The sequence below is a fragment of the Colias philodice genome, chromosome 24 (assembly GCF_061535455.1).
Source record: "Colias philodice isolate Cphi_HAF_F1 chromosome 24, ilColPhil1 Martin Lab GWU primary, whole genome shotgun sequence".
Classification (NCBI taxonomy): domain Eukaryota; kingdom Metazoa; phylum Arthropoda; class Insecta; order Lepidoptera; family Pieridae; genus Colias; species Colias philodice.
Genome location: NC_143109.1, coordinates 6,541,646 through 6,560,485, shown reverse-complemented (window position 1 = coordinate 6,560,485; position 18,840 = coordinate 6,541,646). Strand labels below are relative to the sequence as shown.

Here is an 18,840-nt window from a genome sequence, read left to right as displayed (position 1 = left end):
CAATACAGTAGATGATGTCATACATTTCAAATATAATTTTATTAAAATGTTAATTATTTTATTAATTATTATAAAATTATTAAGAACATAGGCAAAGTTTCATATTTGAAACGCGTCGATCGGTACTGCGTACGGCGCATGTATGCGTGTGAAGATGTCACGTATGCGCCGCGCTCTCACTTATTACTATACTAATTTGAAAAATTCGACTTGCGTACAAAATATCTTCACGTGAAAAAATGAATTACAAAAGTTTACAATAAACGTAACCTTTTTCACCACATATACAGAAAAAAATACAATAAAATGTATATGATTGCAGGTAACGGCGTGGCTGGCAGCCCGCGGTTAGACCAGCTACATCAGCATCCCTCCATGTTTCCTAGTAATTTCAATAGGTAAGTTAAAGTGTGATAAATTTAAATTAATAATCATATTAAAGTGATATAATTTATTGAATCTGTACGTTTTGTGTGTAGTTTGAAAAATAATGCAAAAAATTTGGTCAATCATTACTATTTATTTTGCAGTATGTTGTTTGCCAATTTTCTATTATAATGTATAAAACTACCATTTTTAAAACGTATTCTAATTGCCCGTATTTGACAGTTTACGTGACATTTTAATATTATCGTGTAATACTTTATTGGACGGATAAGTTTTATCCAAGCATTGAAAAATCGGCCCTAAGTTATTTTAAAGTTGAAATAGTATTGAGTATTGAGTATTAAGTATTGAGTACAGTCTTATTATTTTTTAACACACAGATATTTGGAAAATATTTTTTTTCTTACATATGAGCATCGGATGTAAATAAATTTATATTGTGCAGATCAACACCCCCGGTAGGTGAAGAAACAGCATTCTCACCAATGGCATCAACCGCCTTCCGACCCGCTGAACATCATCATCCGCCTGGTAATATCATTATTATTAACGTGATATTTGTATTAAATCATCAAAAATTCGATTGTTTTTTCGAAATTTATATTTTTGTAACTTTTTTATTGAAAGTAATGGTGTATTGATGCAAATTATAATAATTATATGTAGTTACTGATATAAAACAAATTGAATGTATTTTTTGTGATGTGAGTTATGTATAAGGAATTATAACGCTGAAAAGTTTATTTGACTGTTTGAACAAGCTATAAACTGGTTTTTCTGCGATTATTAATTTACTAAATAATCAGCTGACGATCTCACGTTTGTCATGTTATTAATAAAACTAACTTGAATAATCAGCTGACGATCTCACGTTTGTCATGTTATAGGTAAACCAGAATCTGATGGCAATTAGGGAAATCAAAATTTTGAGTGTGCAACCCTAGGGAAAGTGGACTGAACGATCTTGATACTGCTTATTTTTTATTTTGTTATCAATATCATTAGTCACATTACATAAGTGGACAATATATAATGAGATATCCACTTAATATTATGTGGGTACATACTTACATGTACATATAATATACATATTACTTTTATATAGTTAGGTAATACATATTATTATTTACACATACCTATATTTGTATATTCATTATCGTTATGCCATTTGAAAGTATGGATGTAATGATAATGCAGATCAAATCTAGATTGCTTATAATTTTTTTATAAAATAAAATAAAAATAAGATAAAACTATGTTTATTTTCGTAAGTATTATCAGATACACACATTATAAAATTGACTTGGACAGCTTGGACTTGACGAATAGCCGTATTGGAAACTCCTGTAATAAGTTTTCATAAAATAATATTGTAAACAACAAACAATATTATAGTTACCTACATATAATATTTTTAATTTAAAGTATCTAAACGGGTAAGTCCAATTTACCAATAAAATATTCAAAATTGAAAATTGTGATGTGTTTGACCCTTCTTCATCGAATGTTTTTCTATACACATTATAAACAACACCTCTTGCTTGTGATCGCAGCGGCTTTTTCGACATTTTCGAAGATTTTTTAGACAAAATCCTTAAAATTATTCATCAATTACAAATAAGACAAATAATTTGACAACCAATTTGATGTTTGTCAAATAAAGTTGCCACATGAAAATCCTTTATTTATTAAATATAAATATGCCATCAGATTCTGGTAGACCTATATTAATAAAACTAACTTGAATAATTAGCAGACGATCTAACGTTTGTCATGTTATTAATAAAACTAACTTGAATAATCAGCAGACGATCTAACGTTTGTCATGTTATTACTGAAACTAACGCCCATATTGTACAGGATCACCGAGCGAGTACGGCGGTGACAGCGGCGCCGGCACGCCCAAGCCGAAAGGCCAACAGGACGTATCCGCTAAATCCTTATCCGGCCTCGAGTCCCTCGTGGACCAGATCCCCTCGATCGCGGAGGGGGGCGCGGGCGCGGTGGGGGGAGGGACGGGGGGCAGTGTGGGGGGAGGGGGAGCGGGGGGTGAGGCGCCCGCGCCGTCCGTGCCCGCGCTGCCGGACTACGCGCCGGCGCTGTACCCCCCCTATCCGGCGTACGGCACGCCCGCGTATGGGAATAATGGGTGAGTATATTAGAATAGAATAGAAAACACTTTATTGTACAATGCACACAAGAACAAAATTTACAGAAACGATATGTAACTTAAAATAAATGTACAATTTGGCGGCCTTATCGCTTAAAAGCGATTTCTTCCAGGCAACCTTGGGATATAGGAAAAATAAATCAGTAAAAAGGTATATTGTTAGCTTTCTTTGTGAAATGACGGCATGTGAAGGAAATACATGAAATTTGAACTTTGCTATTTCATCTGTTTATAATAAATGGAACATGCAAACTTAGCTTTTTTTCACTCTTTACATTATTATTAATTTCTTACTTGCAAAGTGTAAATTAAAAATCTACTTTAAAACTTATCATCCTCGAAAACCTTTAGTTCTAAATTTTGATTATTTGAAATATGTTGCAGCAGTACGCCGTGCATTTGCATGTTAATCAATAAACTTTTCTGTTTGCCTTTTACTCCTTTTCTTTGCTATAAATGCAACTAATACAAAACCGTGGAAATCGGTTCGTGCGTTCTGGAGTCATAGCGTCAGGAAGCGGCCCGCCCCGGCTTCGCCCGTGGTACATATGAAAAATAGATGTTGGCCGATTCTCAGACTTACCCGATATGCACAGAAAATTTCATGAGAATCGGTCCACCCGTTTCGGAGGAGTATGCAGACTAACATTGTGACACGAGAATTATATATATATAGAGATTATCAAAATAGTGACTCATTACAATTGATATGGCTACATTGCAGCTACGGCGGGCCGTTCGTCGGCTACGGCGGCGGGTGGGGCACGCAGCTGATGCGGCCGGCGCCGGGCTACCTGCCCGACTGGCAGTACGGCTACGCGCCCGCCGGCTACGCGCCCTACAACGCGCCCTACTACAACGGCTACGCGGGCCCGCCCCCCGCGCACCACCAGCAGGTGAGCGTAGCCGCGTAGCTGTTATATGTCGCTGTGATTTGTAGCTATTATATGTCGCTGTGATTTGTAGCTGTTATATGTCGCTGTGATTTGTAGCTGTTATATGTCGCTGTGATTTGTAGCTGTTATATGTCGCTGTGATTTGTAGCTGTGTATAACGATTGTTATTTTACGCCTTTAGTGGAGAGTGATACTTATAGCTGTGATTTTTAGCTGTCAATAACGTTATTTAACGTCGTGATAGGACAATGTTATTGGTTCAAATCACCTGTTTGCGACCTGTGCAGGAGAGCAAATAATGAATGAATTATAGGACTTTCTTACACAGATCGACCTAGTCCCACAGTAAGCTCAATTAAGGCTTGTGTTGTGGGAATTACAAATGACAATTTTGTAATGTATCCTATAGGAAATTCAAAACACAGTATTTAGAATTAAAACTATTCATTTAAGTACGCAATAAACAAAATATTTGCTATATACTTTTAACGTGATAACGTTTATAAAATCGTTTTAGTCGGGTGACATGTTCAGAAACTTGTGTAACACCAAAACCTCACGAGCGCGATCGCAGGTATAACGAGAGAGAGACGGACCGATCTCCCGTCTCACCTCGAGCGCTGCCACCAATAAGACGTTATCACGTAAACATCGATCGTAAACCTACTTTACAGGCAACCAATTTTTTTACTAATAGACATAATGTTTGTCAGGCCCACTACCTGTCGGCGAGCCCGCTGCTGGACCTGCACAAGAACGCGGAGCCGTCGGTGCCGGCCGTGCCGTCCGTGCCGTCCGTCGGCTTCGGCGGCTTCTGTTAGTGAATCTCTGCCCGAACGGTGATCGCCCCCCGAACTGATGAGCTTAATTTGTATCCTTCATTTGTAAATATTGTACGTATTTATTGTTTCGTTCGGAATCGCTGGGACACCGCGTGTGAACGTTAGGGCGTGGTTGTATCGCGCGGGGCTTGCGCTGCTCGTGTCGCTGGACGGTTGGTGTTCTGTCAAATTGACGTTTGTGACCAAGAAGCTTATATCTAATACTATATGTATTTTTATCCCATTCACACCTAACTAACTACCTAGGTGTGAAAGGGATAAAAAAACATATAGGCGTCATTCAACGTCATATTTTCTTGTTACAAGTTAATGTTCATGCTGAAATCTCCAGTGTATTATATATAAGCTTCTTGTTTGTGACGGTCACTTTGACAGTTCAGCCATTTTGTCACTTGTCAGCCGTGCAGCGGCAAGGCAGCGGCCACTCGTCGAGCGAGGGCTCACTTCCAAATTTTGATATTGGAAAGGTTGTGCCGCGTTTTGTTGTTTTTTTTTTTGTTTAAATGAAAACTCTTGCCAATGATGTTTGTCGCGTTCTAGTCACTTTGATTCGTGTCGGCTAGTCAAATTCTCGTTTCGTCGATGACCTTCCCTCCCCCCCCCCCCACGGCCCCGCGCGATTCGCGAGCGCGGAACTTTATCTAAGTCACGAGAGCGGCCTACGATATGTAATGAAAACGTTTTATTTTAGATTTAGTTACGTGGAGTTGGTATTTACAAATCAAGTTAAGCATTTTTATACAGTGATTTAATGATGTACTTATTTTTTAACGTTGCAATGGCGGCCATTTTGTCGCCGCGCCCGTTGGCATCGAGCGCCTCGTGGTAACTCAATTGTGTCGACGGGCAGTGGCATCGTGCATTTTAATGTTACCCAATCGTTGGCTTTGTGATTAAAGAAAACATACATATAAAATAATATAGGGTTGGCAATAATACTTTTTAAACGACCGTTTTGTTGTTGGATTGTTATTGATTCTTTTCCTAATGTCAAATAACAGTTTTAGTACAATCGTCTATGATTTTGACGACGTTCAATTTTTATTATAACTCTTTAATCACAAAGGCAATAAATAGCTTCGGATCGCTAGTGACTAGCATAATTTTACATGATATTATAAAATCTATATTTTTTATTAATCGTGCGCCATCTTTTTTAATTGTAAGGCTATATTATGTTGTATGACTGGTTATGCTCTATAGGTTTATTTTGAAGTTAATGCATAATATATAGGGTGCTGGAGGGTTTCATCGTTTCGTTGTTTACGAGTTTGCCATTTTTGGGTCGATTTTATTGTCGGCTGATGAAACGTGGTGTGAAAATAGCCAATAGAATTTATTAAACCACACTTTGTAGAAAATAAAGACATCCCATTGGCTAATTTGGTAAAGGAGTGCTTGATCTGCTCTCTTATTGGCTCTCTGTATTACTAGCCATACTTCATCGACAACAACGAAATTTTAAAGAATTGACAATTTAATATTTTATCCAGAGCGGTGATTGGTCGATATTTTGTCAAGACTCAAGCACATCAGGAATAAAAAGTCAAATTAGCCCATAGAATGACTTTGTAAATATAGTTCGTGGTATAACACATTGTATTGGTATGGTTATTTTCAAACTAGCGTTTCTTCCGTCGATGACCCTAACGAGGTGTTACTCAGGTAGCCTCGCGCTTGACGGTAGTCTCATAATTTCGTGTCTTTAGTACGTTGTTAAAGTTTTTATTTCCTATTATAATTTGTATGTTGCGTGATTACAAATAATGGGTGTCACAGTTTGAAATCATCCGCCGAATGGGGTATATGGTGTTCAAATCCGGTCGCGGATCGAAATCTCTTGTACAAAACGAATGAAAAAAAAAATCATTTTAAATTCTTTTTAAAGTTTTCCTTTGCACAAAAAAGTAAGGTTAGGTGGAAACGAGAACATACGTAATAAAGACATATACGTTTAAATATAGGTTTACACGAAAGAATTTATATATTGTAGTGGTGGGACGTCGCGGGGACGGTTGCAAGCCGTCGTGTGCTCAATGGCGCGGTGGGAATAGTGCATCGCTGTGTTTTGTTAGAGCGGTCTTGGAATGTACATGCTAAATTGAGTCTTATTACTAGTACAGTAAAGACTATTCTTCTTTTTGCGTTCTATAAATCCAAATTCAAAAATTAAAATAGCCCATTATTGTTGTGTTGTTCTATGCTCATTGAATTCTATTTTTAAAATAGTCGTGTACGTTCCAAAACCGTTTTTCAAACTTATGTAACTATTTTATATTAAAAAAAAAACGCAATTGTGATAAGAACAGAGAGGTATAATGACGTAATTGTAGGTTTAGTGAGAGAGTGATGCTAGAGAGACGTGTAATGTAAGAATTTTGCATATTTTCACTTGTGATATTGTCTTGTATAGAATATGGTGTGTGCCCTCTCTGTTCTTATTTGATCTGTGTTTTGTAAATGCATAATAATATATGATCTGTGTTCTCAGGAATTGTATGAAAAAATACTAGTTAAGGTACCATTTTGTGTGTGTTAAGAATGGTAGATGGTTTTTCTTCATGTACTTTTACACAACGGTGCACTATTTTAAATCGCATAATTTTTTATTTATTCAAGCATCGGTCAAAATATAATTTTAAAAAATTTAAATCAACAGGGTATTTAAGATTGCTTAAGATTTATTATTCTTTATTTATATTAAAAATTATATTTTAGGTTTCGCCTCGCGCGCTTGTATTGAGCGATTATTTGTTTTATTTTTTTTTATTTGTTCTAAGTAATTGTTAGCTTACTTCCGACGCCCATAAAATCATAAAATAGCTTGTGATATTTATCTATTAACTGCCAAAAGTTACATTAATAATGGTTTATGACTTTTGTCTAATTAATTTGGGTGTGTCGGAAAGGTTCGGTATGGTATTAATTGTAAGGGTGTTGCCACACAAATTTTATTTGTGTGAACGCCTCCATGTTTATGTATTGTGTTTGTAAATAAGGAGTGCTTTATTATGCTTTTTTATATTTTTATTTAATTATATTCATACTATTATATTTTGCTTTTGTATTATAACATTGTTTTTGAGTACTTACGTTTCTAGTAAACGCTTTAGGTGTCGGTTGTTATCAGCTTCATTTGAATTGAAAATAAATAAGACATTTTAATTATTAAAGGTTTTTGCTTTTGCTGAACCTGTAATGATTGTTTTAGTAATTCCACTAGACATATCATTTTACCAATTAAGTGAAAAGATTCAAATCGACATATATTATTCATACATTCTTTCAATATTTTTAATTTATTTATTGTGGTGGAAGTAATTAGTACATTTTCTAAGATAATCAAAAAATGACCGACACCAAGCGCCTTGGCCTATTCTCGAATAAGTTGTGATCGTATTGTGTTCCCGTCTCGAATATCTACATATAATATAACAGTGCAATGTGGGCGAGACTAGTGTCCTATCTCGGTAGTGTACGACAACGTATCAAGGGACCGCTTGTCTAAACCGTTCGGCGACAAGTCGCACGACATCCGATCGGGTGCGTGCGACCGTCTGGAGTTACGTCTAAATGCTAGAATAAGTCTCTATCAACGAGTTAGTTTTAGTGTACGCAACTTATCGCACGCGCACGCAATACGCGCCCGTACTTGCGTGCGCGGGAGACAAGTTGCATTTTATCTCTCTAAGTATTGAAAAATCGTTACGCAGATTCCCTTCCGCATTGTGTACTTAATTCTCGCTCTCGAACGAATCTGCGCAACGCTTTGCACCTTTGTTAGGGTTGACCAGTGTGTGCATTGAGTCGCTCAACTATTTGTACAGTATGTATATTTTTGTAAAATTTCAACTCTAACTCGTGGCAATATTATCAAATTTTAAAAAAATTATCTCTAACTAGTACAATTGTTATGCAGTTCTGTTTTTACTGTCGTTAGTCTTAGGGCAACGTCGATCCATCGCTTCGGTTAGGCTCTGTCGGTGATAAGACTGAGAGACAATGATATAGTTGCACGACTCACGCATTGCTGTCGCGGTCATTCATTCGGGACAGTGAGTCGCGTTCATTTCGAATCACCCTTTATCACGCTAAATGCGGTTTCAGTGTATGACGTACTGAACCCGAATTTTGGCCGGGTCTTTGCACGCGGTGTCTATGGTTTTTTCTAACGTGTAACTTTTCATTGTTTTAAGTTTTCCCACAACTTTTATCGCGTTTGCTTCAGTTTACCATTCCGGGAGTTTTAACTGTTAATATATTTAAATTAGTGTATTGAAATGTATATTTCCTACAAACAATATTCCTGACCATAAAGCACGGCGTGCACGGACACGATCTAGTTAACTTTTCTTGTTAAGGCTTGTGCCACACGAGCAGAGCTAGCGCGGGGCTCGCTCGGCGCTAAGTCTGCGAGTGTGACACAGGCGTAAGGGCGTATCGCCAATTGGTTGTGAATAATCGCTTATCGCCCGTCAGCCTCATCCGTCGTTTCCCATACATGAAGATATCAGTATTGCAAACACCGACGCATCAACTCCTAAGCAATAAATTACTCTTTAGTCTATGTATAGAGCAATAAAAAGAAACCTTCGTTTGACGTTTCGGTGATATGTAATTCGCATCTCTCCACACGACACCGCAGAGGGTGGACGGCACTCGACCGTCTGTGAATAAAGTTACCCGCGTATTGAAGCGATGATAGCGCGTAGTGAACAACAAGGAGATCGAATCTAGCTCAATTTTTTCTTAATAATTAATTATTAATTGTAATTTATTAACTCCTACTCGCTTGTTGTTTACCGTTGACTCGTTCGATTTATCCTCTTGACTGGTTTATTAGATAATTGTACAATAGCGATAATTCACGGTTTCACTTATGGAATTTAAGAGTTGATAGATATTATTTGATAATTTGGTAGTGTTAAACGTTCGTTTAAGCCAGCTAAGCCTCCTCAAGCTGCATAGTACTCAAACGACTCGCATTTCGAATAACGGTGCTTATTTCTCGTTGGTATGTTTGTTTGCGCGCGCGGACCTCGTTAGTCAATTACACCGCGGCGCCGCTCAGCCGCGCGTCGCGTCAGCGCGTTTAAAGTACAATTTATCTTTATATCTATTATTAATTAATTATAGTACATAAACTGTTGTCACTGTTGAGCTATGTCGCATGTTCTCGTCAGAGTTCGGTCTGTGTGTCCGTTTATATATACTTACGCTAGCAGTAACGATCGATAATGTTTGTACAGTTTTTAACGATACTTCTCGTAGCGTACTAAGCAAGAAATATTTTAGTATATATTTAAGATCTAATCGAATTACATTTTAGTGTATTATAATAAAGTACTCGAGTTTTCAAATTTCATTTTTAAAACTTTGTATGGTCCTATAGGTTTTGTTTGATCGTCTCATCTGAAACCGACTCCGTGGAATGTAATTAGAAATTTAACTGGAAGAATTTTAAATAAATTAAAACAACATTAATATTATTTAAGTAATGTATTATAAAATAGGAATAAGGTAAAAAGTTATTAACATTGTATGGAAAATTGTGACAAAATTATAGTCATTTGTAATATTATAGTGATGTTTTATTCTACCCTATACTATACCCTATACTTGTCTACTGTATATTTTAAACTAGCTACCGCCCGCGGCTTCGCCCGCTTAGTGTTTTGATAAAAGGTAGCCTATGTTCTTTCTCAGGGTCTAAAGATTGTCTGTGCCAAATTTCATCAAAATCGGTTGAGAGGTTTAAACGGGAAAGCGTAACAGACCGACAGACACAGTTACTTTCGCATTTATAATATTAGTAGGGATATCATATATCGCAGAACTTTATAATTACAAACATAATATCAACATTAAAATAGTCGCTACTATAACGTACCCATTGATTTTAATTACTTTCCAAAAAATATGCCTACCTCTGGTGATCTTAAAAACGACTGGACTGATTTTGAATAAAACTTCTTTGGAAGATGTTGTATAGCTTCAGTTTGTTGTTGTATAGCTTCGTCTACTTTGAAAAACTGTATTAGATATAGAAAATTTTAAGGAAGAAGATAAGAGGGATGTTTATCACTTATCAGGGATAGTACACTGTACACACTATCTATGTACAAACCTTTTAATCGACAAGAAAAAATAAAAATACATCAACGCATATGTATACTCAGAAACTACTACATTTTTTATGAAAATATTTTACAGCAGAAAGCAACAATTTCTAAATAAATATTCTTGGTACAGTATTACCACAGTATTACCATTATTTCCTACAGTAGTGCGACGAATGTACTTGTGCAGAGAAACGGAGGGGAACTGGCGGGGGTCGGGCGACGCGGGCCGCGTAAAGCAAACACGCTTAGTTTGCTTTACCTAGCGCGAAAGGATGACGCAGTCGTATTTTTTGTGTATTTTTTGTGTAGGAAATATGGTAATACTGTGCTACAGCTATGAACACTATGAATGATGAATCTAGCTATAAAGTAGAACATATTACTAAAGAGGTATAGAAATTATTATTTGTAATAATTAATTTAATAAGAAGGTACCTCTAAGCTAAATAATAGCGTAAGTATCAGTCATCAGATAAAAAGAACCAGTGAATTGGTGGCGCCATCTTCTGACGCACAAAGGACTCGATCACAAAGTGGAACAGACTGCAGAGGATTACAAAGAGAAACAACAAGACTTACGAGAAATGTTAGCTTTAGTATCGATTGTATCTTCAAACACGGTAGAAATAATTTTTACAGGTAACAAAATGCATCTATCGTAAGTATTGCGGGGATGAACCAATCAACAATTTCAATTCACAAGCTAGTGCCATCCTATGCAGATTATAAATGAACATGTTTCCAATCTATTAATGTAGATTGCACTGAAGTTCTATTAACAACAGAAAGCCTTATACTTTCACGTACTTTTTTACTAGAATATTCATATTATGTTACATTGTGATTATGGGTCTCAACTCTCATTCTTTTAAATTTTGACATGGTAGGTGCTTAGTAAAGCAAAAAACAAATCCAAATGAAATATAATAGGTTAGCTATTATTAAATGACCATAATATTATCTTAAACGTAGTAAAATGGAATAAAAATATAACAAATATGCGAGTATTCTAGGTTCGGTTATAATTTATATTGATAGTCTATTTGTGAAGGTTCATAAATTTAAACAGGGATTGGTATTGCTGCAAGTTTTGGAAGGATCACATTTAATTATACACATAGAGATCTAAATAACAAGACACAATAATTATTATACTAATTACAGCTATACATAATATTATACCTATATATCATAGACTAGTAAATTGAATAGTTTCTACATTTATTTTCCTACTTACCCTTTTATTTATGAAACACTATAACAAGTGTGGCCTTTTTTTTGTGGGGAAATCTTCCAAAGATACCCACGGCCTCCGGGGAAGGAGCCGTGGGTTATGTCGGATTCTTATTTCGTACCGACTAAAACCCCACTGTGTTCCGTCGAGCCGCTTTAATGATAGGGCCTCGGGTATTGGTTGGAATTCTTCCGCGACAACAATATTGTGGGCTAGTTTTTTTATGCACGTCCCATAACGAATAAATGCAAACTTGGACGTTCGTCATTATATCACGAATAAATCGTGCAATAACTATAATGTTACAAATTCTATAACATGAACACATAATAATATTAAGTATCATATTTTAAGCTATTGCATATAACATTTTTTTTAATTAATTGCAGTATCAACATAATAAAAAAAAATTATAATAGACTTAAAGTATGAAACCTACAGAATGTGCAGGCATAGTCGTTTTGCACGCCTCATAAGCGAAGCGTTGAGGTGGGTACTACTGTCACTTCGCGCAAAACATCTGATTTTTCAAACTTAAAATGTCTTTATGTATCATACATTGCACTTGTAAGATAATACATACACACACATATTAAGAAAAAACACTATTTTTAACGTTCATGATATTTTTGATGTCATTTTTGTTATTTAAACTAGTTAAAAAACAGTTTAAAAAAGTTCTGTCTTGGACGTCCGTGTGTCTGTATGTGCGGATCCTTTTTAGGGTTCCGTAGCCAAAATGGCAAAAACGGAACCCTTATAGTTTCGTCATGTCCGTCTGTCCGTCTGTCCGTCTGTCCGTCTGTCACAGCCGATTTACTCGGAAACTATAAGTACTACAGTGATGAAATTTGATGGGAATATGTGTTGTATGAACCGCTACAAAAATATGACACTAAATAGTAAAAAAAAGAATTGGGGGTGGGGCCCCCCATACATGTAACTGAGGGATGAAATTTTTTTTTTCGATGTACATACCCGTGTGGGGTATCAATGGAAAGGTCTTTTAAAATGATATAAAGTTTTCTAAAAAACATTTTTCTTAAAGTGAACGGTTTTTGAGATATCAGCTCTCAAAGTCGTAAAAAGTATGTCCCCCCCCCTCTATTTTTATAACTACGGGGTATAAAATTCTAAAAAAAATAGAGGTGATGCATGCTAATTAACTCTTTCAACGATTTTTGGTTTGATCAAAGTATCTCTTATAGTTTTTGAGATAGGTTGATTTAACTGTAATTTATTATATTTGCTGCTACGGAACCCTTTGTGCGCGAGCCCGACTCGCACTTGGCCGGTTTTATTTTTCTTGTTAACACGATAGCGACCGAAATACTTTACTAATCGAGTCTTTTTTTTTCTCTTACGCTTGAGTATGCTCAGGAATAGAACTCTTTCATTTTTCAGGGTCTGATTCGATGTGGTTTAATTGTTATTAAATAAACAAAAATAATAATTAATAAATATTTATTAAAAAAAAATTATGAGGCGTGCACTTTTGGATTTTCCAAATTATATTCTAATATTTACCGGGACAAACGGCTAGGTTGGCAGGTATAAACAGGTATGTCGGTACCAGTTACTTTCACTTGATAGGATGATGAAAAAAAAAATATGTCAGCGCTGTTTTATTACAAAATTGTTTTATTATCTCGTAACTGCAATTAATAAAAAATGAAAATATATTTTTTTTAATAATTAATAAAAAATATCCTGTCCAAGATTTTCCCAGTCAACCCATTTTTAATACATTTTTTAATACACTAAATTTATTATAAAATTGGTCTCATTCTATTATCACGCCGTTGCATTTCGACTTATATTCGGATCTTAGACCAATAGCTTCTATCGCGGGCCTTGAGCGCGGGGACCGAATCCAGAAACTCCGTAACGAAAATAACCTCACGCTCCGCACTCCGACGGGCACGGAGGTGTGGCTTGAAGGCATGCTATGCAATAGCTACTAGCTAGCTTTCCGCCTGCGGCTTCGCCCGCGTTTTCAAAGAAAAACCCGCATAGTACCCGTTCCCGTGGGATTTCCTGGATAAAACCTAGCCTATGTTGCTCAGTGAAGATGCAGCTTTCTAATGGTGAAAGATTTTTTGAAATCGGTCCAGTAGTTTATGCGTGAACATACATACATACATAATTACAAACCTTTCCTCTTTATAATATTAGTATAGATTTGTGCGTAGTACTTATTATATTATATTCTGAGGTAGATTGATTTTTAGACCTTAATATTTCAAAGTTTCCCTATTACTGGTATACGTAGTATGTATTATTATTAGTCTGTGCTATTACATAACATAATAGTAGGTACATTAACTAAATAATCTACATCTATACGATTGAACGCGCTAATCTCAGGAACCACTGATCTGATTTGAAAAATTATTTCGGTGTTGGATTTCCCATTTATCGAGGAAAGTTTCGTGCTATACGTAGTACATATATTAATATTAGTCAGTGGTGCTATATATCATCGCGCTAAGACCAACAAGAGAGGAGTAATGCGGGTGAAACCGCGGGGCACAGCTTATAATAATATAAAATTATATATAATTTTTAAGACTTTAGTCTATAATATGTTGTCGAGGACAACTAGATATGTACATAAATAATTAAATCAAAATCTGTACAGTAGTTTTTGCGTGAGCCGGAGCCAGTATTGTACACTTATATGCAGATTTTGGAGTTATTTATATAATAATTATTAATAACACGAAAGATTGTGTGTCGTGTATAAAATCAGTTTCAGATAGGTTAGTAATAAGTATTTTCGCCGATCCAACTTGTAGGTTGGTAATACATAATAGATCGGCTTCATGCGTTGAAAGGGCCCGTTTTCCCAAATGTATGTTTCTGAATCATGTTGTTTTCAGAGAAATATTTAAAATCCTAAAAAAATATACAGTACAGAAACGTCTGATCTATTGACTTTTTTTTGGATAAAAACAAAATATTAAACATTTAACTCGATAAAAAAAAATCAGAAGTAACATAGATTTTCAAGCATTTTCAGTTATGTGAAATACGGGAACGCTATTTTTATGAAAATTTTACATTTCATCTTCTAATCAGGTTTAACCACAGAACAGTAAAGTAGATAGAAGTGTGATGTGGGCGTGGCCCACGTGTCAATGATAAGTTTAGATCACCTAACTTGCTCTCAGTTGTGCGCAGAAAAATATTCGAGTCGGTTGTCAGCTGTCAAACCTTTTTTCCATATTTATTCATTAATTAGGACGTGTTGTTCGGTATAAAGAGTGCAAAAATGATAGCAGACGAAATAATATCAGCAATGAAGGCATTTCATACCGTCGGTAAGTCTTATTTTAATTTATTTTAATTATATTTTATGTTATAACTTCGCTTGTCGTAATTTGTCAAAATTGTATACAAATATCTAGTCAAAATGAACCTTAATCCATAAGAAATTAGTACTATTATAGATTGAACAGCAATCAAGACTTTCTGGAATATTATTGCAATAAACAAACGAATTTCGCTTTAGTAATGCTTGTGGTGCATATCGACAGTATCGATACTTTAGAAAAGACAAACATTATAAATATTAAATTTTATTTTATTTTTCCTTAGCTTTAATTTGTCTAATTTATTTATAGATTTCCCAAAGAGGCTAATTTAAAAGAGAAATGGATAAATGCAACGTGACGAGTTAACTGGATGCCGAACAGTACTAAGCGGTCTAACAAAGGCCACCGATACATCAAACCTACAGCAGTTCCAAGATTTAAAATAATGCATATTTTCTGTTTGTATTTTGTAAATATAGATTTATACTATTCTATTCCGTTTTTTATTTAATAATAATAATATAAAAAGACGTACTTAGTAGTAATAAACATACTCCAAAATGTGACGCATTATACTATACTCATATAAAAGAAAGAAAAAAAAATACACAAAAAATATTTATTTGTGAATTATCGATAACAAGGCTGACATCCCTCAGAGCATAGCATCAGATAAATATCAAGTTAATGTCATTAATGTTGAGTGACACAAATTTCAACCTTATCTCTATGTGTTGCGTTTCAAATTTATATCTATCGAAAACTAACGCCCTCTGTTGTGGAGTAGCTGAATGTTTTCGAATTTGGAATTTCTGTGCAATGAGAAACAAAACAGCTAATATACCTAGGGATGTTATACTAAAATAAACCGTAACATGGTGCGTTAGGGTACATATTGAAATGCTGAATTTATAACCTAAGTCAGTTTTTACTCAAATTAAGCTGTCCAATCAAAGGCATAGTTTACTTGTAGTGTACTGTATAACTATCGGTTTAAATGTGTGGGTTTGGCGACACTGGTTTTCATACTAATTATACATTACAGCACTTCTATATGTTTTTACTGTTCTGTGGGTTTAACGGATATTATTGGATAAATTTATAATTGGGTGCTTATTTTTTTTCTATATAAAATATTATAAAAACGTACTCGCGCGCACCATTCCAGTGCCGCCAGAGTCCAACCAAACTACTGATTTATTTATACTGTAGCGTGCTCGCCGGCCCCAAAAGTCACCGGAGTTCATGTCGCGCCGGCTCCTGCGCAACGCAACGCGAGCCTTTTCAGTGCCTAAAATGCCTAAACTTTCGGGACAAGGGGGCCTTAACAAAAAATAAACTAACATGTAATTTTTTAATAAATTTATTAAATAAGTAGTAAGTAAGTAATATTATCATATTCATTATAGTTAACAATGATTACAATGGGATCATCTTTGTTCTTTTACAAACTAATACTTGATTTTATCTTACGCTTTTTACTGAATAAAACAAAATAAATAAATATATACATATTTAATTTTTTCCAATAACGACAGGGAAGCTCCCGCTTTCCCCTACTTGTAACCAGTAACCATACAGTGACTATACAGTGACGCACTCTCCTATCCCCATTTCTCCAGGAAGTACACAATTACACTTCCTGTGTAAGGATGAGAGAGGAGAGTGATGCGTCCCCACTTTTCCAACACCGACTCAGTGACGTCCCCCCGTTCCCAGAAACTACAATGTGGCGTCAAATTCAAATTTCTTTATTTCGTCCCCCTTTTTTCCAAAACAACCCCCTTCCCAGTGGCCACATGGCCGAGCGCCGGTCACCTTGAACGCGTTCAAGTACTGCAGGCCCGAGCGCGGACCGACGCTATTATTTCCTGCACAAAAATACAGATAAATAAATAACTTGACATAACACAACTAGACAAAAAAAAACGATCACAAACAATATTATTCCCGCAATTGATATAAAATCGTACCTTGCGTGCCGTCGAACGTGTTAGCAACATAAAATCGTACCTTGCGTGCCGCCGAACGTGTTAGCAACATAAAATCGTACCATGCGTGCTGCCACACGTGTGAGCAACATAAAATCGTACCATGCGTACCGCCACACGTGTAAGCAACATAAAATCGTACCTTGCGTGCCGCCGAACGTGTTAGCAACATAAAATCGTACCATGCGTGCTGCCACACGTGTGAGCAACATAAAATCGTACCATGCGTGCCGCCACACGTGTAAGCAACATAAAATCGTACCATGCGTGCTGCCACACGTGTGAGCAACATAAAATCGTACCATGCGTACCGCCACACGTGTAAGCAACATAAAATCGTACCTTGCGTGCCGCCGAACGTGTTAGCAACATAAAATCGTACCTTGCGTGCCACCGAACGTGTTAGCAACATAAAATCGTACATTGCGTGTCGCGTAACGTGTTAGCAACATAAAATCGTACCTTGCGTGCCGCCGAACGTGTTAGCAACATAAAATCGTACCTTGCGTGCCGCCGAACGTGTTAGCAACATAAAATCGTACCTTGCGTGCCGCGTAACGTGTTAGCAACATAAAATCGTACCTTGCGTGCCGCGTAACGTGTTAGCAACATAAAATCGTACCTTGCGTGCCACCGAACGTGTAAGCAACATAAAATCGTACATTACGTGCCGCGTAACGTGTTAGCAACATAAAATCGTACCTTGCGTGCCGCCGAACGTGTTAGCAACATAAAATCGTACATTGCGTGCCACGTAACGTGTTAGTAACATAAAATCGTGCATTGCGTGCCGCGTAACGTGTAAGCAACATAAAATCGTACCTTGCGTGCCACCGAACGTGTTAGCAACATAAAATCGTACATTGCGTTCCGCGTAACGTGTAAGCAACATAAAATCGTACCTTGCGTGCCGCCGAACGTGTTAGCAACATAAAATCGTACCTTGCGTGCCGCCGAACGTGTTAGCAAAATAAAATCGTACCTTGCATGCCGCGTAACGTGTAAGCAACATAAAATCCTACCTTGCGTGCCGCCGAATGTGTAAGCAACATAAAATCGTACATTGCGTGCCGCGTAACGTGTTAGCAACATAAAATCGTACCTTGCGTGCCGCCGAACGTGTTAGCAACATAAAATCGTACATTGCGTGTCGCGTAACGTGTTAGCAACATAAAATCGTACCTTGCGTGCCGCCGAACGTGTTAGCAACATAAAATCGTACCTTGCGTGCCGCCGAACGTGTTAGCAACATAAAATCGTACCTTGCGTGCCGCGTAACGTGTTAGCAACATAAAATCGTACCTTGCGTGCCGCGTAACGTGTTAGCAACATAAAATCGTACCTTGCGTGCCACCGAACGTGTTAGCAACATAAAATCGTACATTACGTGCCGCGTAACGTGTTAGCAACATAAAATCGTACCTTGCGTGCCGCCGAACGTGTTAGCAACATAAAATCGTACATTGCGTGCCACGTAACGTGTTAGCAACATAAAATCGTACCTTGCATGCCGCCGAACGTGTTAGCAACATAAAATCGTACCTTGCGTGCCGCCGAATGTGTAAGCAACATAAAATCGTACATTGCGTGCCGCGTAACGTGTTAGCAACATAAAATCGTGCATTGCGTGCCGCGTAACGTGTAAGCAACATAAAATCGTACCTTGCGTGCCACCGAACGTGTTAGCAACATAAAATCGTACATTGCGTTCCGCGTAACGTGTAAGCAACATAAAATCGTACCTTGCGTGCCGCCGAACGTGTAAGCAACATAAAATCGTACCTTGCGTGCCGCCGAACGTGTTAGCAAAATAAAATCGTACCTTGCGTGCCGCGTAACGTGTTAGCAACATAAAATCGTACCTTGCGTGCCGCCGAATGT

General features: G+C 36.8%; 1 protein-coding gene and 1 long non-coding RNA gene across 4 annotated transcripts in view; both read left to right on the top strand.

The window, feature by feature from the left end:
- Tdg (Thymine DNA glycosylase) overlaps positions 1–4,792 on the top strand; it is a 67,786-nt gene extending 62,994 nt beyond the window's left edge. For all 3 annotated transcript variants that reach the window (XM_089710339.1, XM_089710341.1, XM_089710340.1), the window contains exons 14-18: positions 323–398; positions 833–918; positions 2,248–2,536; positions 3,282–3,453; positions 4,167–4,792. In XM_089710339.1, the coding sequence (XP_089566465.1) occupies positions 323–398; positions 833–918; positions 2,248–2,536; positions 3,282–3,453; positions 4,167–4,274 (731 nt within the window). In that variant the 3' untranslated portion in view covers positions 4,275–4,792. The remainder of the gene's footprint in view (positions 1–322; positions 399–832; positions 919–2,247; positions 2,537–3,281; positions 3,454–4,166) is intronic.
- LOC149477772 (uncharacterized) overlaps positions 1–15,462 on the top strand; it is a 172,616-nt gene extending 157,154 nt beyond the window's left edge. Inside the window, exons 2-3 of the long non-coding RNA XR_016317557.1 lie at positions 14,733–14,974; positions 15,278–15,462. This is a non-coding gene — a long non-coding RNA (uncharacterized LOC149477772). The remainder of the gene's footprint in view (positions 1–14,732; positions 14,975–15,277) is intronic.
- Positions 15,463–18,840: the final 3,378 nt, after the last annotated feature.